General features: G+C 46.0%; 3 protein-coding genes across 3 annotated transcripts in view; 2 read left to right on the top strand and 1 right to left on the bottom strand.

Moving 5' to 3' along the window:
• The first annotated feature begins 525 nt into the window (after positions 1-525).
• Positions 526-3,910, top strand: leap2 (liver-expressed antimicrobial peptide 2). Its single transcript, XM_084487195.1, has 3 exons — positions 526-1,085; positions 1,481-1,674; positions 2,276-3,910. Exons 1-3 carry the CDS (start codon positions 996-998, stop codon positions 2,328-2,330), a joined length of 339 nt encoding a protein of 112 aa, XP_084343321.1. The 5' UTR covers positions 526-995; the 3' UTR covers positions 2,331-3,910.
• Positions 3,911-7,587: 3,677 nt separating this feature from the next.
• Positions 7,588-9,577, bottom strand: bmp15 (bone morphogenetic protein 15; the record flags this gene model as incomplete). Its single annotated transcript, XM_084487175.1, has 2 exons — positions 7,588-8,771; positions 9,199-9,577. The coding sequence occupies 2 exons, from the start codon at positions 9,575-9,577 to the stop codon at positions 7,588-7,590; spliced, it is 1,563 nt and encodes a 520-aa protein (XP_084343301.1).
• Positions 9,578-11,997: 2,420 nt separating this feature from the next.
• The window catches only part of LOC311368676 (protein Shroom4-like), a gene marked incomplete at its 3' end in the record, with an annotated part of 15,214 nt that continues 5,617 nt past the window's right edge, over positions 11,998-21,594 (top strand). Inside the window, exon 1 of the mRNA XM_084487473.1 lies at positions 11,998-12,231. Coding sequence (XP_084343599.1) covers positions 12,109-12,231 — 123 coding nt within the window. The 5' untranslated portion in view covers positions 11,998-12,108. The remainder of the gene's footprint in view (positions 12,232-21,594) is intronic.

Raw genomic sequence — 21,594 nt, 5'->3', positions numbered from 1 at the left:
TCTCTCTCTCTCGCTCTCTCTCACTCTCTTTCACTCTCTCTCGTCTGTGTGTGTGTCTGTATGTGTGTGAGCGTCTGTGTGTGCATAGTGTGTTGGGTACAGATAGTTCTGCACATGAGAAAACTGCACTATATATATAGACAGTCTATAAATAGCTTCTGTGTGTGTGTGTGTGTGTGTGTGTGGGTGTGTGTGTGTGTGTGTGTGTGTGTGTGTGTGTGTGTGTGTGTGTGTGTGTGTGTGTGTGCGTATGCGTGTTTTTGTTTGGACATTAGACCTGTGACAGGAAGATAGAAAAATAAATGACCTAATTTGAATGCTTAACGTAGCCTATCTCATCATCTCTCTCTCTCTCTCTCTCTCTCTCTCTCTCTCTCTCTCTCTCTCTCTCTCTCTCTCTCTCTCTCTCTCTCTCTCTCTCTCTCTCTCTCTGTCTCTCCCGGGTGCGGAGGGGAGGGGGGTAGGGGGAGAGGTGGAGGGAGGGGGTGGAGGAGAGACCTGTATAAAATCACAGTCGTCTTGCTCTGGGCCACAGCTGGGTTTTTCTGAATCAGAGTAAAGTGAGCACACGCACCAACCTGTTAGATGTCACTTCATCCAACCACGACCCTGGAGAGAGGAGGAAAACCCGAAAACATAACGGAATTTCAACGGAATACCTGACGTTCAGAGTATACAAGACAGTGTAGTCGAATAGTAGCCTAAGTTCTTAAGAAGAGCACTCACGTGTTGTTGGTGGCGTTAGACACGTTTAACGAGTGTCTAGACATTTATTGATCCTTTAATCAGTCTAAGAAAAAAACAAACATTGATCGCCTCGATTATAGATCACAAGGCGATCCATCGCAGTTGCCCCTGGGAGAAGGTTTATTTAAAACCGTGTAGAAGAGAGAGAGAGAGAGAGAGAGAGAGAGCAACAGCATCCAAGACTTCATCTGTGGCTCCGTTCTGCGTCAACGCACCTGAAGCCCGTCTCTGACTTGATCGGAGATTTGATGAGTCTGAAGATGCAAGAATTAAAGTATTCCAGCTGGACAAGGATGATGATCCCGCTGCTACTGGCGTTGCTCGTTCTGACCCAGCAGGTAAGTCACAACACCGCAGTAGATTCACCTTTTAAAGTAGAAAGTAGCATCTAGTAAATTAAGATATGAATACTTTTGATCACTTTTGGGGGACGTGCAAAACTTTTTATACATAGTTTTAAACGGCATGATTTTGTGTGTGTGTCTTTATGTCGGTTTGTTACTGTATGTATTCGTATGCTCGTGTGTGTGTGTGTGTGTGTGTGTGTGTGTGTGTGTGTGTGTGTGTGTGTGTGTGTGTGTGTGTGTGTGTGTGTGTGTGTGTGTGCGTGCGCGCGCTGTTTTGTGAACACTTTTTACTGCTTGCATTTGTATACTTATTTGTATACTCATTTGTATACTCATCGTACTCATCTGTGTATGCTAACATATCTCCAACTATGTCTCTGTGGCAGGTGGTCTCCCGTCCACTCCACCGGGCAGGGTCACCCTCTCCGGGGTCTGACGGCGGGCCCGGGGCCCCGGGGGCGGAACGGGCGCCTGTCCTACGAAGGGTGGCCCGTATGTCGCCCCTCTGGAGGCTGATGAACAGCAAGCCTCTGGGCGCCTACTGCCAGAGCAACTACGAGTGCTCTACGGGACTGTGCAGGTACATAATACACCTGTAGCTACGCCTGTAGGAATACTACCTGTTATACACCTGTAGCTACGCCTGTAAATATACTATTACTTTACCTGTAGATACGCCTGTAGATAAAATACCTGTTATACCTGTAGCTACGCCTGTAGGAATACTGTTATACCTGTAGCTACGCCTGTAGGAATACTGTTATACCTGTAGCTACGCCTTTGGATATACCCCCTCTTATACCTGTCGCTACGCCTGTAGATATACTACCTGTTAGTTAACCTGTAGCTACACCTGGAGTTATACTACCTACCGAGCTATACTTTTACTTTACTTGTAGCTATGCCTATATATGCTCTCTGTTATACCTGTACTTACACCTGTAGAAATACTGTTACTTTACCTGTAGCTATACACCTGGTGATATAGCACCTGTTACTTTAATTGTAGCTAGCTATGCCTGTGGGCTGAATACCTTTAACTTTACCTGTGGCTACGCCTGTAGCTACAATCCTGTTACTTTACCTGTAGCTATGCCTGTAAATAGACCTGTAGCTCCACCTCTGATTCGACCTATAATTCTTATGTTTATTCAAATGTGTTCTTTTCTTTCTCTCCACAGGGGCGGTCACTGCTCCACCACCAATCGGGCCTTGTCGGAACCAGCAAAGTACTAGAGAGTCGTCTCAAAGTGACCCAACATCAAGCCATAATCTGCTCTTTATACCCCTTCCAACCAAGACCTTCTCAGGAGTCTCTTTTCAATAACCAATATACGTGGCTCCTAGCCTCAGACCCCATATGCAAATACTTGAAGAGTAGTGATTTATGATGGTGATTTTCTATGATAGGGTACTATCTATTAGCACGGGGTGCATCTGATTGGGCGATGAGAAATTCTAAACTGTGATGATGGAATGGAATGGAATGAAGGAATCGGGGACACTGATTTGACCCCCGGTCGGACACGAGATTAGAGAAGGAGAATTCCTCCACTGTGACTCATTCTGAAGCCTTGAACTGGACTCTGCCGTTACTAGGTCATAGTGCCATCATGGCCCAAGTGACATTCATGTAGTCAGTGTTGTGTTCTCGAAAACTAGGATTATTAGGAGAACATTTTTACCGATATTTTACCGATTTACGATATCGTCTGCTCGTATGTGGACAAACAACAAGGTCATAAAAACACAATATTTTCATGGCAGGGGACATTTAGCATTTGAGTAACCGTGTTAACAAGCCATTTACTTGGTAGTTTGCTTGTTAGTTAACTTAGTTACCCAAAGTGAAGGGCATTAATCTCTCAGCCGTTTTAGAACCCTTGTAACATCAGACATGGCTGTTAGCAAACCCTGATGTTTGTAATGTTATAAAGTCTGATATGTTATTTGTGTGTGTGTCTGGGAGGGGGGGCGGTAGAGGTCAGAGGTCAGCTTCCAATCAGTGCCTCCTCGGTTTGAGTTCGCCAAACGCTGTTCAAACAGTACAACTAGCAAGGCTAACTGAAGAGGTGAGGGGCCAGGGGGGGAGATAGAGGGAGAGGCAGGGCGAGAGTCCACAAATGGAGCAAAGGTTACACTTATCAAACCCTTGTGTGTGTGTGTGATCACCGTGACACGTCTCTGTGCATGTGTTGGTGCTTGTGTTACGTACATTTGAGTCTTCCTTGTTTTTTGTTTTAGTGAATGGACACAGGTTCGTTCTCTGTGTAAAGGGTGATGAAATAGCACCCGACTGACATGCGCGCTTCCAATTGTCCAGCGTTTCTATTTATTTTGATACAAAATTGCACCAACTTGACTTTTTGTTTGTAGTTTGAATCAAATGTGGTTCTGTTCTGTTCTCAATTTCTTTCCTTGTCAACTGACCAAAGATTTAAGTTTGTCAACGATCCTCTCTACGGCAGGTTAGCCAAACTCTTATCGTTAACCAGAAATCTTAACTTCTTGATTGGGTTTATTATTTTGCGACTGAGTGCACAAATGAACAGAAACAGTGGATATTCCCCCAGGACCATATCTTTTTTGCACAACTTATAGTCATGTTTCTACTCAAGATTTCCCAGCATGCATCTGGGCCCTCATGGCAATCAGGGAAGTCGCTCCTATTAGTTTTGTGCACTTTTTTTTTCTCCGTGAAATCTTTGCCTTGAGAATTCAAATTATCAATGTACTGTGGACTATCAGTGTACTGTGTATCATATGTGTAGATGAATGGAAACAGGGGTTAATAAAGTTTCATATATATATATATATATCCGCAAGACAATTGTGTTTTTTGAAATGCATAGATATACTCAGTGTTTTTACTTTTAGTTCTTAACATTACATTATATTTATATAACAACAACTCTGTTGACATTTCATTATTCTATAAAGAAAATGGTGGATGGTTGATATACAGACACAGTAGATAGGCAGGAAGACATTCAGAGATGAATGCCAGACAGATGGTTTTAGAGACAGACAGATAGACAGAAAGGTAGATGGACAGATAGACATAGTTATAGAGGCAGACAGAGACATAAAGACAGACAGTTAAAGAGACACAGACAATTATAGAGAAAGACAGATAGACAGTTAAAGAGACAGACAATTATAGAGAAATAAACAAACAGACAGACAGTTACAGAGATGGACAGTCAAATATACAGACAGACAGGGAAAGACAGATATACATCGTTACAGAGGCAGACAGATCGAGAGACAGACAGGTAGTTATAAAGATAGTTGAAGGTGTATCCTGGTCTGATGTTCCAACAATGAAGGTCAGTCAAATGTGTGAAGGCGACACACAGGTTGAGATATCCTAGTGAGGAAGCAGGAGAACACGTCCTCCAGACAAACTCTTCAATAGGTCACAGTCACAGAGTGTGAGTGTGAGTGTGTGGAAGCAATTTCATGCACAGCTTGTGCATAGAAATGAATTTGCCAATAAACATGTACATACATACATGGACAGCAGTGATAAGGCAAGCAGGTACTGAGCAAACTGCAAAGAACAAAAATAATCAATATTTTACGTTAACGCATAAAGATAAATGTATTTAATCACACAAACGCACACACACACACACACACACACACACTGTACAACTTGTGACATCATAGCAAGCAACAAAACCATAAAAGGAGATATCAAACACAAATAAGGTCAAAGAAGGTATACACAATAGAAATAAGTGCATTAGCCGCATTCCAGAGAATGTAAATATATAATATAATATAGCATATGTCGCCTGGTTGTAACAGACAAATGAGGAGTAACAATAAAGAATAAAATATTCTAAATACAAAATGGAGATGTGCAAATTAATGTGTAAATTCATAGTGAGTAACGGACGTTGCATTTCCAAGTGAGCATAGCATGATTGTTCATTTGATCACTATGATCAATACTTTAAGTGTTGCTGAAAGTTCCTGAGTCAGAAAGCTCCGGGAGCATTGACCAGACCACGGCACCCATAGCCTGGGTGGCTGAGGTCTTGATTTGCTCTGTGCTCTCCTGAGACATCGTGTGGGGTAGATGCCTTGCTCAGAGGGGAGATGGCAACCTAGGTTGCGCTCCGCTCTCGTTCCCCACCCTGTGAAGTGCCTTGCGATCAGCAGCCGAACCAGGCCGTCACGCGTCACGCGAGAGGACGCACTCAATGGGAGACACGCCAAGTTTTTTTTTACCGCCGAGTCAGCTTGCCTGCATCGATCAGGTCTGATCTGCACAGATCGTCTTTAATGGTCAGACCGAGGAACATTCCAGCTTCATCGATGTGTATGGGGTCATAAGCGGGCGGGCTATTGAACGCTATGGCTTAATATCTGAAAAACAGAACTTTGACAAAGTTTCAATGATCTTTTTTTTCCGGTTCCTCTTTCACACCATTTCAGTTGATCGATGAAAACGATAATCCAGGGTAGGACTTGGCAATGACCTTGGTTCACAAGACTAAAGTCCGGAGACATAGCAAGGAATGATCTATTGACCCACACATTGGAAAGGGAGTTTCCAGCAGAGGTAGTCATGGGGCTGTTATATATTGGGCTCTTCCCAATATATAACAACGATTTCCTTACAAAAAACAAACATCAAGAGATGTAGGCTATATATAAAATAATATAGAATATATAAAATAAAGAGTAGGCCTAATACATGTCCATAATCAATTAAATAGGTTGTTCCATTCCTTGCAATGTTTTGCTTTCAACAAACTAAAAAGGAATTTTACTTTTTTCATAACCTAAAAAGTTTTGTCCCTCTACTTTAAACTTTAGTAGACATCACCGGAGATTAAGCCGTAATATTTTTCATTCATCCCAGGATGCGCTAGAAAAGGGCCACAGTAGACCGCACCGATTCAGAACATGAGCCGATAACGCCCCCTGGGGGCCAAACGTGGATCTACAAAAGCCGCCTGTGCCGCACCAACCACTTAAACACTGGACAATCAAGAAACAAAATGGAAACAACAAGTTTAGAAAATACACTTTTTATTTAATTATTATTCAGTTCCTTCATAATAAAAAAATAACGATTTTCAACACACACACATCTACCTGGATTATTTTTTTTCTTTTTTTCCTTTGTTCAGACCGCACTCTACTCGGTTTCAGTGTCGCTGCATTAAGAGGGCAAAACATGCGGGTAAATGGGGTCCACGGCAGATTAAACTCGGAACCATTATTTCCCCCAAAAATGTCTTCCCGTTTTCCTCACGACCTAAGAAACGTGTCTTTCTTCCATAAAACGAAATCATGCATTTATCATTTTTTTATATATAGAAATTAGATTCTTTAACAAATGTCTCTTTTGCAATTGCTAACCCATTTTTTTTAATTTTATTTTATAATCGCCTACTGATTATCCAACAATTATTTATTGACAAAAAAACAAAAAAAAATTAACATGTAAAAGTGTAGGCTTTATAGTCTTACCGCCTACAATCTGAATCCATCACCCACCCTGAGGTTTAAAACTAAAATGAATCAGAAACGCTAACAAAAAAAAGGGAAGAAAGACAGGAATAGAATGCAGGACGTGGAGAAAGCATTTTGGTTATGGGGTCGGATCTTACACGAATATGAGCCAAAAATGACTCCATGCTACAGACACATATCACCAAATTCAACATTAAGGCTTTAAGAGGTTTACACATCTAAAATATCTCACTTTAGTCGATTAAAGCAAGGTAGCAAGTAATCACTTCAGTGAACGTTTGTATCAAAACTGACATTTAGGCATTCTTGATGTTTACACTTATCTTATTAAAAAGACTGCACACACCCTCTTAATAATGTTAACACTAAATAAAGATTGCATATTTTTGTTATTTTCTTGTTTTAGTTTAGTTCGTTTTTAAATGTTCCATTGAATCAACAAAAACAGCTTAGACTTGTTTATGGAAGTTCTCCAGACACATTTTCTTAAATTTCTTCCAGTATTGTTAACTGTTAAAGTGCATTGAAGCAAGTACTCATAGCTGTCTCATAGCTGGCAACACCTTAGCGTCGCAGCAGAGCAAACCTTACCAGTTGGATTCAAACTCATATCGTTATTGTTAAAATACATGGAAAGCTAGGCAGGAGCCTCGTGCGAGCTCACGACACACGTACAACCTCTATTATATACCATCTGACCCATAGTTCTTACCAGGCCCAAATTACACTCAGGGTTCTGATGAGGTGCTTTAAACGCAACAGTGCCGAGACGCCCAACCCATAGCACGAGCCAATCCCCTCCTTCGACCACGGCGTCCAGGAAAATGCGACGCCGTGAACCCTTCACCCCGTCGGGGGTCGGCGGAGCAACAACGATGCAGAAACGTCACTCCATCCCAGACGCCTTTGCCGGCTTCTTCCGTGAAACCTGTCAAACTCCCCCCCCCAGTCTCCCGACCTCCGACACGCAACACACACACACACACCCGCTCTCTCCGTGCTAGCGACACGTGCACGACTCGGCGATCATGTCCTCCAGCTCGCGGTACTCCACGCGCTTCTTGTTGCGCACCAGCACGCTCATGGGCATGTACTTGTAGGGCACGCAGGACGGCGCCGGCACGTCCTCGCTCACGCCCAGCTCCCGCATCACCGTCTGGATGATGGCGTGGTTGGGCGAGTGGTAGCCCGAGTGCAGCACGCTGGGGCACTCGCCCTGGCAGTAGCGCGGGTTGTAGACGGGCGGCGCGATGAAGTAGTGGCCCAGGCCCAGAGCCTCGAACGACAGCCGCAGCGAGCGCAGCCGGCAGCGGTTGCGCGGCATGCTCGTCTTGCGCCGGTAGTCGGGCATGCCCGGCACGGCCTCGTAGGTGTCGCCCGACCACGGAGACGCCGACGAGGAGGAGGAGGACGAGTTGGACGACGAGGAGGAGCCGGCGGAGGCGTCTTTGAGGGCCTCGGGGGAGAAGGCGGCTCGGGCGCCCGGCGGGGACTCCTCCGGCGGGTCGGCGCCGCTGCTACGACGGCGTCGTCGTCGCCGCCGCCGGTGGTGGTGGTGGTGGTGGGAGGCGGGGCCCGGCGGTCGCCACAGCCGGGCCACGCTCTCGTCCTCGCCCGCCAGCAGCTCCTTCATCCAGTCCTGGCCCTCGCGCCGCTCCTCCAGGTACAGCAGGAGCGACGGCGCCTCCAGGTGGTAGCCGGACACATCGCCCGTCGTGTGGCTCCACCTCCTCCTCCTCCGCCACCGCCGCCGCATCATCACCATCATCATCCTCCTCCCTGGCGGAGAGGGTGCCTCGCTCCTCTGGCTCCACCAGGAGGGGTCCCCCGCTTGGTCGGCGTACCCGGGATCGGTGCACCGATACTGGGCCATGAGGGTGAGGCTGGTCTGGTTGGTCCTCTGGAGGATGTGCCGGCTGACGTGAGCCGTGACGTCCGTCTCGGTCCACTGGTGACGGAGCTGCAGGGGGACGCTCTCCCCTGGGGGAGGGCGGCCGGCGTGGTGCAGCACACCCAGGGAGGCAACCCGGGCCCTGCACGGGGGCAGGCGGAAGGCCCCGGGGCCCCAGGAGGTGGTGGTGGTGTCGGAAGAGGAGGAGCGGAAGTGGAGGAAGGAGGCTCGGATGAGCTGCTCCAGGGGGAGGGAGTCCAGGCTGTACTCGACTGTGAAGGTGTAGTGGTGTTCTGAGATTCAGAAGAAGAAGGGGGGAGAACGAGAGAGACGGAAAGGAAGACCAGACGGTGGATGGAAAAGAAGAGAGAGGGGGGGGAGGAAGAGAGAGAGAGAGAGAGAGAGAAAACCGGGGAGGGGTTACCTGAGGCGTGAAGATTAAATTACAAATCACAACAAGGGCCGCGGCGGGTGCCATGGGCAAAACCTGACCGGAAGAATCAACTGTAGATTGTCCTCCATTCTACAATGGTCTCTACATCATAGTCCATATATAATAAAGATACTCAAATGACATGAAACAAACTATAAAACATCATATAAAACATCAAACAAACATACAACATTGCTGTACGTTCAAATTGTTAAAGCAAACAGGCCTATGCGGTTATCGCGTTGTAGCGTTGGCAGTCGGATCATCCACCTTCCGGTTGGCCTTACCTCTCGACGAGGTCAGGTAGTGCAGAGAGGAGACCGCCGGCTTCAGCAAGCGAACCGTGTTGGAGCCGAACTTCCGGTACTGCTTGAGCCTGCCGTCCGGTTCGGCCGCGCTCCGGTACAAACTCAGCATGAACTGCAGGTTCTGGTCCGCCTTCTGCTCGGGCGTCAGCGGGCGGTGGTACGGACTTTTGTGTCTGGCGTTACCATTCTGGCTCTGGTTCCGACGACTTCGCTGCTTCGACGTGGGCTGAGGCAGGGGAGAGGTCATTCGTGGCTCGGCTACGACTCCGGTGAACGTGGAACACATCAAGAAGACAAGACACGAGAGGGCACAGGTACCGATGAGCGTGCGTTTAGTGGAGCCACAGGTGGCCGTCATGTTCGCTATAACCTCCGCCTGTAGGGATATAGCCGGCTACCATTCTCTGTCTGCGGGAGCTAGTGCGTGATTCGAGCAGCTCATCGGTTCACGGAGCATTTTTTTGACGATCGACTACCTGAACAAACCTGAACTGAGAGATTGTTGTCGATTCCAATTAACCACAGGAAGGAAGCGCGCGGCCTGAACAACGCGACGGCCTGCGTACGCAGTCGCTGATTGGTTAGTTAATCATGCGTTCATTAGCATAATATATTCATTTTATTCGGCACGCCCTCCCTTTTTAATCTTAAAAAAAAAAAGTTTTTAAATGTTTAGAAAATGTAACAATTGTACTATGAAGTAGTTTTTGTCTTTTAAGTTCACACTTTTCCAAACAACATTAAGGAAGACTCATCTAAAATTATTTTAAATTAAACTATTACAAATAAACAGAAGATAAGCTACCAATGAGTGAGAAGCTTGTACCCCAGAGGTCTGTGTGTGCGTGCGTGCGTGTGTGTGTGTGTGTGTGTGTGTGTGTGTGTGTGTGTGTGTGTGTGTGTGTGTGTGTGTGTTTATGTGTCACTATCCGTCCCAATCCTAACATTCCACTGTTTGACCGATGAAAATACTGAAGCACACACAAATGTAAAACACTTTTTTCAAAAACACTTTTTAATCAATGCGGAAATCTTTGACAGTTGTTTGATTACCTCCACCTGGATTTGACTCACAGGGGCTTGTGTGGGTCTTGATGTGATGGACTTTATTTTGAAAGGACATTCCCATCACACCTAGGGGTGTCCCAGGTGTGGATTGTATTATATTAACATCATGACATCCTCACGTTTGGCCAACCCATTTTAAATTGCAGATCACTAGGGGTCATTTTAGGTTCTATGTTTTCTCGCATCCTGAGGTGTTTATTACGCTAAATGGATGGCATTTTTTGTATCATCCCCGTCATTGACCTTTGGTTGAATGTTTTGTGAGTGTTCTGAATGGTAACTAATTAGAAACCATGTTTATCTGACCAAGTCATAAAATGTCCATATTGTGTAGATAGAGCGCAATGCCCAGACCTGTCCCTTATCCTTCTACTGTCTATCTCTCTGTCTACCCCCCCCCCCCCCCACTCTCACTCTCTTTATTTTTTTATTTCTCTCTTCTGTTTCTCAATTGTAATGCTAACTTTCTTAAACACAAACACACATTGAAATGCAAACACGAACACATGCACATCTGCAGAGGTGGTGCGAGCATAACTACAAGTGCACACGTATATGCACGTGTGTGTGTGTGTGTGTGTGTGTGTGTGTGTGTGTGTGTGTGTGTGTGTGTGTGTGTGTGTGTGTGTGTGTGTGTATGTGGTGACATTCCACAACAGTGATTATCTACAATCACAATCATTGTCTGGTGAGAAATAGAGAGAGAGAGAGAGAGAGAGAGAGAGAGAGAGAGAGAGAGAGAGAGAGAGAGAGAGAGAGAGAGAGAGAGAGAGAGAGAGAGAGAGAGAGAGAGAGAGAGAGAGAGAGAGAGAGAGAGAGAGAGAGAGAGAGAGAGATACATATCATTGCGAGGAATGAAACACACAATAGGCCTTTTTTCGAAATAAAAGTTCTGCAACAGGGCTGAACTAGTTTAGTTTAGATACAAATACAATACTCTGGGGACAGTTGACCCTGACATTTATGTTCTTTCTGTCTGAAAGCAATAACACAGATACACTGCAAACTTCACTGCAAAAACATTTTCTCTCCAGAGACCTATAAAGTCAGAAGAGAAAAATATATACAATGCAACATTATAGTAGTCTCTATAGGAACCCATCTTGCAACATTAAAGATGTTAACATAACATTAAATGATGATATAGTAGAATTAGAGAAACACGAAGTGATTTTACATTGCATGGAATGACTCCGGGATATAGAGGACCTTATAAAAGTGGTATATTGCAAAGTTGTTTTTAAATTTAAATTAAACCGGAGAGTTGTCTTAATGTGAGGATTTCCCGAATGCGGCTAAGAAAATGCCATGCTCCTGAAACGCATTGATAACGGCTTGTCCAGGAGTAGGTCAGCTACCAGAGTAGCCGGGTGTCATGTTTCAAACGAGAGAACAGCCACTCTTTGGGACAATTATTTCACTCAAGTTGGCGGCCCTTTCCGTCCGCTGAGAAAAGCCGCTACAACACAGCGGTTGAGCCACAAGACCCTACCTACAACGACGCTGATTGGACATGACGCAGCCTCGCTTTTCCCCTATTGGTCGGCCCCGTCGTCAATCACGCCCCCACGTTCGACTCGAGTGCCAAACACCCCTTTAGAAGCGAGAGAGAAACAAGTTGGGAGAAGTTTTTCTGCCTCCCCCCCCTGAACTCCCACAGTCCCGTTCATTGTTACAATGGAGACGGACGGACCACGGTGGGGACGCAGTCGGCGCTGTTATTTCCAGAACTGAAGGCGACTGAATTACCGGAGAAATAACGGGAAAAGACAGAAAATAACGGGTCGGGGGTGGGGGGGTGGGGGGGAGAAAGGGGACAGAATGGAGACGGTGGAGCAACTCGTGTCTTTCAACCACATCCAGGTCCAGCTGAGCGGCGGCGCTCCGTGGGGCTTCACGCTGAAGGGAGGGCTGGAGCACGGCGAGCCGCTCATCATCACCAAAGTAAGTCTGGACCCCGCCACCAACACACCCGCTCGGTCAGCGGTTTAGTCTGCGTCTGTGATGGTATGTCGGACGGACTTATATTCTGGACTTAACTCATAGTTTTAGGACCGTCACGTCAGACTGCGCCGTTTATCCTGCATGTGATTTGAACCTTTCATTCATACAAACTCCCCCGAGCCTCACTGACCACCACTGGTCAGCGTGTTTTTTTTTTTTTTGAGGGGTTCTCACCGGTTTCAGAGCAGTTTGAACCCCGGTTTACACTACTTTGTGTAAAGTCGTGTGTCACGAGGCACACGGATTTGATTCGGATGATCCGTTTGGTTTCGGACAATAACTTTGTCTGGTCAGCCTTTTGACTGCAGGTCTGCACAATCGATGTTGTCTGGGCTCGGAGCGGACTGGCCATACTTTCACAGCAGTGTGAACCGGGCGGGCGACCCCTGGACACCATCGATTGTGCAGACGATTCTGTATCTGTCTGAACGCCATCGCTGTCTGGTATGCCATGTCAGTCAAGTCATGGTTGCAAACCAGAGGGAACATCGGGATCAGATCGAATCGGCTCGTTTGTCATCTGTCATGCCTCACCAAGGCCAGGGCGGCAGACCGCATTTAATGCGGTCTGTCCCCCACCTTGATGTGGTTCCACTGACATGCATCTGATGCATCAGTAGAGGGAGGCACATTTTGACCTTTTCCCAACGCTGTGTTGAACTTTGTGATCTGTTTCACTGCCCTGTCATTGAACGCTGGTACCTTTGATAAACCACTCTTTGCATGTGTGTGAGTCGGAGGAGGGAGCGGTGCAGCACAAGGCATTCCCCCTCTGTTTAGATTCGACACAGGTTTAAGTCCATCAGCTCCGGCACGGTCTTGGAGATAAGGGGGGGGGGGGGGGATTGGCTGTTGTGTGATGATCCACGAGTACGCAGGAAGAAGAAGTTGTTCTCGGCCGAACGAAGACGTACTGTGTTCTGTGATGGAGTGTTAGTACTGAGTAATACCACAGTATTACAGTGTGGATAGTCTGCCCCCTTTTCAGTTGTACTTCCTGGATTGTGTGTGTGTGTGTGTGTGTGTGTGTGTGTGTGTGTGGCGAGCTGGCTGGGGTGGTCCTAATGTGTGTTTGTGTGTGTGTGTGTGTGTGTGTGTGTGTGTGTGTGTAAGGGAGGGGGGGGGTGTATGTGTGTGTGACAAGAGTGCCATGTTCCCCATCCCTCCATTGCAACAGGGGTGGGCTAATAACATTTTGGTACCATGATGTATTTTCTAATTTGTGTGTTTATTTGTTCGAAGAGTTGTTTGTATTTGCGGGTCTGAAAGAACAGTACAGTGGTGGAGGTCAGGAGATCCAGAATCTCATGACTGTTCACCCACCACTGAACCATCTCTCTCGTGGACCACCTCTCTCTCTCTCGCTCTCTCTCTGTTCTCTCTTTCATACTCTCTCTCTCTCTCTCTCCATCTCCCTCTCTCTCCATCTCCCTCTCCTCTCTCTCTCTCCATCTCTCTCTCCCTCTCTCTCTTTCCCTCTCTCTCAACAGATCTTTTATTTTGTTCTAACCCTCATCAGCAGCTCTGCTCTCCTCTCTCCTCTCTCTGCTAGCAGGTCTAGTTTTAAACTGGTAGTGCTGGTGGGAGTGTTGTGCAGTCACATGCAAATTCACAGAAGAAGTGGGGAAAAGTAGCCCGGTATGTGGAAATACAAACTCTGTCTCACCCTCTCTCTTTCTGTCTTTCTCACGCCCTCTCTCTCTATCTCACTTGCTCTCTACCGCTCTGTCTTGCTCTCCCTCTCTCTCTCTTCCTCACTTACAAGCTCTGTCTCTCTATCTCTCCTCTCTCTCTCTCTCGCTCTTTTTTTCTTTCTCACTCTCTACCACTCTCTGTCTCTCTTTCTCTCTTTCTGTCTCCCTTCCTCTCTCTCTCTCTCGCTCTCTCTCTCTCTCTCTCTCTCTCCCACTCTCGCTCTCCCTCTCCCTCTCTCTCTATCTCTCTCTCTCTCTCTCTCTCTCTCTCTCTCTCTCTCCTTCTCGGCCTCAGGGTAAAGTAACTGTGTGACTGTGGAGATAAAAATCAAGTCATGCTCCTTAGTGGGTTTGGTGTCCAGGCAGTGGCTAGGTCACACACACACACACACACACACACACACACACACACACACACACACACACACACACACACACACACACACACACACACACACACACACACACACACACACACACCTTTGCATTTGTATGTGCATGCACATGTGTGTGTGTGTGTGTGTGTGTGTGTGTGTGGGTGTGGTGGGGGAAGGGTGTGTGTTGGAGACGGCAGAGGGTCTGAGCCATTTGGTCAACATTCCACCAGCACCATAACCAATCACAACACGGTGTGTGTGTGTGTGTGTGTGTGTGTGTGTGTGTGTGTGTGTGTGTGTGTGTGTGTGTGTGTGTGCGCGTGAGTACGCAACATGAATATAAGTCCTTATTGTTCTCTGTTTATTAGAAATCATTTCTATCAAACGTTGAAGAATTCATCAAGTCACCCAGAGTAAAACGACCATTCATTCCAGCACATTCCCCACTTTATAGTGTATACGTCAATTAGCCATAGCAATTAGCTGTAGCAATTAAAGCCGTATACTGCTTCTGTTGCCTCGGCCCCACTAAAGGTAGCTAGCAAACAGGTCAGTCTGTCAATGGGTCATTGGCTCAGAGAGTAGCTTGAATGGCTAAGCTTACCAAGCTAACCCGTGTTAGTTGGGCAAGCTTAGCCGTTTGAGGTACTTCATAAAAACAGGATGAGCATTTTAAAATGCACATTAGACTAAACTACTCCGTTATTAAATAACAAAATGAAGAATGCAGTATATTTAAATCATGCATGCCATACACACAAAATCACCATATTTCGGCCAATAAGTCGATGTTTTTAGGTGACGTGTTTGCTCCTTGTTGTGTGTTATTTGTGCGTTATTATGTTGAGTTATTTTGTGTGCGGCTGGTGTGCGTCGCTTTAGATGCTGCAACAAGATACCATCTCGCGCGTCGAACCCACTCGTCTCGGCTGGACTTGGAAGTTTCTCAGCAGAGAAAGTCAAGACAGATTTGATCATTCTGCTGTGGACTGTGTTCGAAGCACACACACACACACACACATGACTAGCATTTGTATGTCATGTGTTCGTTGCACCAGGTCTCTCTGGCTCAATCTTTCTCTTGTTGTCTCTGTCCCTCCATCTCTCTGCCCCCCTCCCTCCCTCCCTCTCTCTCCCTCCCTCCCTCTCTCTCCCTCCCTCCCCTCTCTCCCTACATATTAACAGTAGGAATCTCCGGATTCCTCCAGAATGTTAAAACATGTGCTCAGAGGTGTTCCACCACATGTCCTTGATACACAGAGGCGTGTGTGTGTGTGTACGAGTGTGTGTGTGCATGTGTGTCTATCGATTTGTTTGTGTGTGTGCATGTGTGAGTGTGTGTGACTGTGTGTGTGTGTGTGTGTCAGTATGTTTGTTTGTGTGTGTTTGTGCATATGCGTGTGTGTGTGTGTGTGTGTGTGGGGGGGGAATCTGTGTGTGTGTGTTTGTATGCTTCTTTGTGTGTTTCTGTGTGTGACTGCCCAGCCCTTACTGTACAGACTAACCGAAAACAGATGTTTTATGAGAATGATGGACACACAGACAGAGAGATAGAGCGGGACAGAAAGAAATATATGCAGAGAGAGAGCATGGTAGAAGATGGGTAGATAGGTAGGTTTACTGGATAAAGAGAGAGAAGGGTAGAGAGAGGTAGGTTTACTGGATAAAGAGAGAGAGAGAGAGAGAGAGAGAGAGAGAGAGAGAGAGAGAATGACCGTGTTAATGTTAGGAATGTGCTACCTGAGGCTGCTTATATTGTTGTTATTGTTGTGTCGTTATTGTCCGCCCCCTGCAGAGGAGTGTGTGCATGTGTGTGCATGGTGTGTGTGTGTGTGTGTGTGTGTGTGTGTGTGTGTGTTAGCCCAAATTGCATCGTTGTTTCTATTAACTACTTGTCTTCATCTGTTATGTTAGACCTCCCCCCCCCAACACACACACACACACACACACACACACACACACACACACACACACACACACACACACACACACACACACACACACACACACACACACACACACACACAGAATTCTCCCGTCAGGATTCTAGACCCCCTTTCATTTACAACAAATTAGAATCCCCTGTCTCTCTCAAATCTAATAAAAGCCATTATTATATTATACACATGGTCATTAATGTGGGATTTCCATGTTTAGAAAGAAAGAATCTGGACCTATTTGTGAATTATTCAGAGATTATTCTTGGATATATTCCCTAATCATTCCCATATTATTCCTTGATTCTTTTTGGTTTTATTTCCAGAATATTATGCTCCCTGTTTTTCCCATGTTAATCCTTGATTATATATGGTTAATTCCCAGAATATTCCCCTATATAGTCCCCTGATATTCCCAGGTTATTCCCATCTCTGTTGATCATAAACGTGTTCTGATGTGTTCCAATATACGTATTTTATACACAGATATACACGTGTGTGTGTGTGTGTGTGTGTCTTCCTGTGTCTGAATGTTTATAGTTTATTTCACTGTAACCAAACCAAAGAATGTAACACACACACACACACACACACACACACACACACACACACACACACACATTCCACTGTGCACTGTGGTGCACTCTCGCGGCTACCCTGGCTGGGAGACTTGTGGTGGATTTCTCTCTCTCAACATTTTAGGGTGCAGGGACTGGGTGTGTGTGTGTGTGTGTGTGTGTGTGTGTGTGTGTGTGTGTGTGTGTGTGTGTGTGTGTGTGTGTGTGTGTGTGTGTGTGTGTGTGTGTGTGTGTGTGCATTCTTCTCCATAGGGAATCATCTACTAAAAGCCAACCTTGGTTATGACCTGGGCTTTCCACACTCTCTCACACACACACACACACACACACACACACACACACACACACACACACACACACACACACGTTCCCACCACGTAAATGTTTCCTTTTCCGTCAGAACAAGGAGTGATTGTATATTCCTTGAAGAAAAGGAGAGAGAGAGGGAGAGAATGTTTCAATTGTCATGTTGAGCTCCAGATGTCTACACACTTCAACTCTTTAAGTACTCATAAAAAGCATATTTACATAGTCTAGTGACAGTTAATAGCATATTCATACCATTTAGTAATGGTTTCACCGTCTATGGTCTCCATGGTAACATCTATGGTCTCCAACATCAACTTCCAATCCTCGTTATGAATTCATCATTTTGTTTATTTAATTGTCTGACTGCCACTCACATTAAGAGGGTTGGTCGGGGGAGCAGAGGAGGAGGAGGGGAGGAGGTGGAAGAGAGGAGGAGAAGGAGAAAAGGAGGTCTACTATGGTCTTCTGGAAGGATCGGAGCACACTCAACCCTTGTTGGAAGAGAAGGAGGACAACGTTTAGGAATATTTGGTTCCATGAAGTTGAACCTGAAGTACAACTCTCTCCAATAAAGTGGTCGTTTTTATGGGGCAGCTCAGAACCTTGTCAAGGAAACTCATTTCCTACCAAACCAAACACTCTTATCTGTAATGTTGGGCGGATGGGTGTGTGTGTGCGTGTGCGCGCGTGTGTGTGTGTGTGTGTGTGTGTGTGTGTGTGTGTGTGTGTGTGTGTGTGTGTGTGTGTGTGTGTGTGTTGGATGGTAGGGGGGATGGTAAAAAGATTTTGGTAGAGTGGATAAGGTCATTAAGTGCACATTTAGTAGTCAATGATTGTTTATGTGTGTCTGTGGTTGTGTGTGTGTGTGTGTGTGTGTGTGTGTGTGTGTTTATGTGGGAGTGTGGGTGGGGACGAAATAAGTAATTCACAATCCACACGCACAACAAGCCACACACAAACACTCTTTGAGATGACATTGATGGATCAATTCACTGGATCTCAGCAGCCTGGTGACCTTTGAACCCCTGCTTTAGTCAGCTCCCATCCCTGTAAGAGCTTCCATACGTGTGTGTGTGTGTGTGTGTGTGTGTGTGTGTGTCTGTTTGTGTGTCTGTGAGTGAGTGTGCGTGTGTGTGTGTGTGAATACATAGTGTGTTTGTGTGTGTGTCTGTGTGTTTGTGTATGAATATGCATGTGAGCGTGCAAGTGTGTGTTTAGCCCCAACTCTAATCTCAGCAAACAATGGAGGTACTTTATGACTTTGTTAAAATGTCTCTAAAGGCCTTCATCGGACCACATAACACAACTTAACAATGCATAACACAGCATAAGATAACGCAACACAACGTCACACGAGATAACTACTAACACAACATAAATAATGGCATAATATTGTCACAGCACACAACATAATCTAACACATAATCTAGCTTTCTTGATAATGCTCAGAACATGCTATGCTAAGACGCACACTCGTTTGTGTGTGTGTGTGTGTGTGTGTGTGTGTGTGTGTTTTTGTGTGTGTGTGTGTGTGTGTGCGTGCGTGCGTGTGTGTGGGAGGATGATTGGCATTTCAAAGGGGTCTTTACGTGACGAATGAGGGGTTTCAATAGTCCAATAGAATATATTATCATTATTATTCGGTCATACCAAACATAAACCAATAGATTCATCTTATTCTGTACTGTGCTGACATCTCATCACACGACTCAGTACTATTTATACTAACATCAAAACTCCAAAATAATCCTCCTATGGGCGATACTTCATACTATATGATACACCAAGCGCATTGAGCTTCTTCTAGTCCTACCACTAGTATATTGCTTCTTTCTACTAGCATGCCAACTACTTAGCATTTAGTGTTTTTGTGTCTCCATCCTCTGGGCGACCCTCGCCTGGCTCTGCTGTCTCCTCCAGGGGTGACAGGATGCCTTAAGATCTCCGTCTCACAGTCATGTGTGAGTGCGTCCAACACGACTCTACAGCTGAATTATAAAATCTGTCTTGACTCTTGATTCTTTCTCTGCCGAGAAACTCCCAAGTCCACCCGAGTCGAGTGGGTTCAACGCGCGAGATGGTGTCTTGTTGCAGCATCTAAAGCATATCTCACTCATAAAAAAACATATTTACATAGACTAGTGACAGTTGCCTTAAGGGCGCACGACACTAGGCAAAGTTGCCCTTTACCGTACTCAAGTACGATTGCCCCCACCCCCACCCCACTGTGCCGCTGGCCTGTGCTCACACTAGGCAATCTCAACTGGGCCTGAGTACGGTTGCCTCTTGTCTCTTGTCATCCAGCCCAGGTGTCGGCTCATTAGCATCTGTACCGTGGCCTGAGCACCTCTCCGAAGTGTACTGAGGCCACGGAATGGAACTGTACTGGAGTACGGATGGCGTGCTCACACTAGCCAAACAATCTAGACTTTAGGGGGCAAACGTACTCGGGCACGGTACAGATGGCCAGGTGTGAGTGCGCCCTAAGAATGCCTTCAGAATGCCTTCAGATCTCCGTCTCACGGCCCATGTTGCTCCAGTCAGCCCCAGGCGTCCCTTCTCCATGTTGTATACATGGCGTGTGTGTGTTGTTTGTTTGTGTTGTTTGTTTGTGTTTGTTTGTTTGTGTTTGTTTGTGTCCTAGTCTGTTGGTTGCTCCTGGCGGAACATCTCACCACACTGCTTCCCCCATGGGGAGGAAAAGCGCATGTATTTTTCTTCTCGTCACAATAAATAAAAACTTTGCCCTGGGTTTAGTGACTCAGAGAGTTTGGAAGCCCGGAATCTTTGGTTTTTGGTTTTTCGTGTGTGTGTGTGTGTGTGTGTGTGTGTGTGTGTGTGTGTGTGTGTGTGTGTGTGTGTGTGTGTGTGTGTGTGTGTGTGTGTGTGGTTTAAGATCAGGACAATCATACCGTTCATTTGATGTGTCTAAATGTGCCAACAGGCCTTCAGCCATTATGTGTGTGTGTGTGTGTGTGTTTCCATGAATGCTTGGTGCACACGTGTGTTCTATTTGTGTGACTTATTAAATGTATGATTCCTTTAATGACGCAACAAATAAAAGACTATTGTTTATAGTTTTTATCATGAAAGCTCAAAGAGTTTAGTCTAGTGTCGGGGGGGTCGGGGCTTATAATAAACACATGTTTCATAAATAAACATTAATAAACATATATAAAAAACTAATTTTATTTGAAATATGGAAACCCACCATGGGAACACCAACGCTACAGTCTCCATGCCAGTCACCATGGTTACAGCAACAGCCTCCATCCTTCGCCTTGGCAAGGGCAACAAAAGCCAAAGACACGACACACAAACAGAGCATTGGATTGGACTTTATTTAAGTGAAAACAAACATAACGTCTTGACTCGGTAGACTGCTAGAAGGTCTTTCTCAGTGTGTCTTCAGTCGACCTTTGATGCAGTCAGGGAGCATTTAAGATGCATTTCACGTCCAACGTGAGCGTCTCCAGTCACCACTCTGGTCCTGTTTGCTAAGTTGCCTGGTAGCCCCTTGATCTAGTTAGCGTGAGCACCTAGCAGTAGCATCAGCAGCCTTCCTCCATTTGAATTCTCCACCAATGGGTCACATGAATTCAGACGAGGCTGAGCGGCGTCTTGTGATTCGATTAAATAGGTGGCCGTGGCCTTCTGCTTACCACGTGCTCGTTTTGAGATAACCATGTTGAGGGTTAATAAATCCCCCCCATCGCCGACTTTAAATCACTCAGTCCATCGATCTGTAGAGCTTAAATCTGAACTTGGGACTTTTATTATATTTTTTATGTTAATAAATCCCCCCCCATCGCCGACTTTAAATCACTCAGTCCATCGATCTGTAGAGCTTAAATCTGAACTTGGGGACTTTTATTATATTTTTTATGTTAATAAATCCCCCCCATCGCCGACTTTAAATCACTCAGTCCATCGATCTGTAGAGCTTAAATCTGAACTTGGGGACTTTTATTTTTGTTGCATTTTTTAAACATACAGCAGGCGAGGAGATGAGAATTGGAAAGGAGAGGAGGTGAGGAACGGTGAGAGGAGCTGGACTATGTGGTTGTGTTTACAGGGTCAGGACGCCGGATTGGAAGGGACAGGGGTTTTCCCTCTGTGAACGGATCTGATTGGCTGGAGAGACAACACAATACGTCCTCTGTGGAGCCATAAGTAACATACAACAGCTGGGGCTTAGCATGGAGGTGAGCTAGCGTCAAGCTATGCGGCGCCGAGCTAGGTGGCATCACGCTAGGTATCATCGCGCTAGGTAGCACCGAGCTAGGTAGCAGCTATAGCTATATAGCTTAGAGCTAGTTATCAAAGTGATTGGATTGGTTGTTCTAGAAGTTTGAGAGACTGCGTGTGTGTGTGTGTGTCTGTCTGTCTGTCTGTCTGTCTGTCTGTG

This window comes from Micromesistius poutassou (assembly GCF_964030765.1).
Source record: "Micromesistius poutassou genome assembly, chromosome: 23".
In the NCBI taxonomy this organism is placed as follows: domain Eukaryota; kingdom Metazoa; phylum Chordata; class Actinopteri; order Gadiformes; family Gadidae; genus Micromesistius; species Micromesistius poutassou.
This window is presented reverse-complemented; position numbering and strand designations above follow the sequence as displayed.

Coding starts and splice junctions, on each gene's coding strand:
- leap2 (XM_084487195.1), top strand. CDS start 996: ATGAGTCTGAAGATGCAAGAATTAAAGTATTCCAGCTGGACAAGGATG. Junction 1,086..1,480: donor TGCTCGTTCTGACCCAGCAG/GTAAGTCACAAC, acceptor TCTCTGTGGCAG/GTGGTCTCCCGTCCACTCCA. Junction 1,675..2,275: donor TGCTCTACGGGACTGTGCAG/GTACATAATACA, acceptor TTCTCTCCACAG/GGGCGGTCACTGCTCCACCA.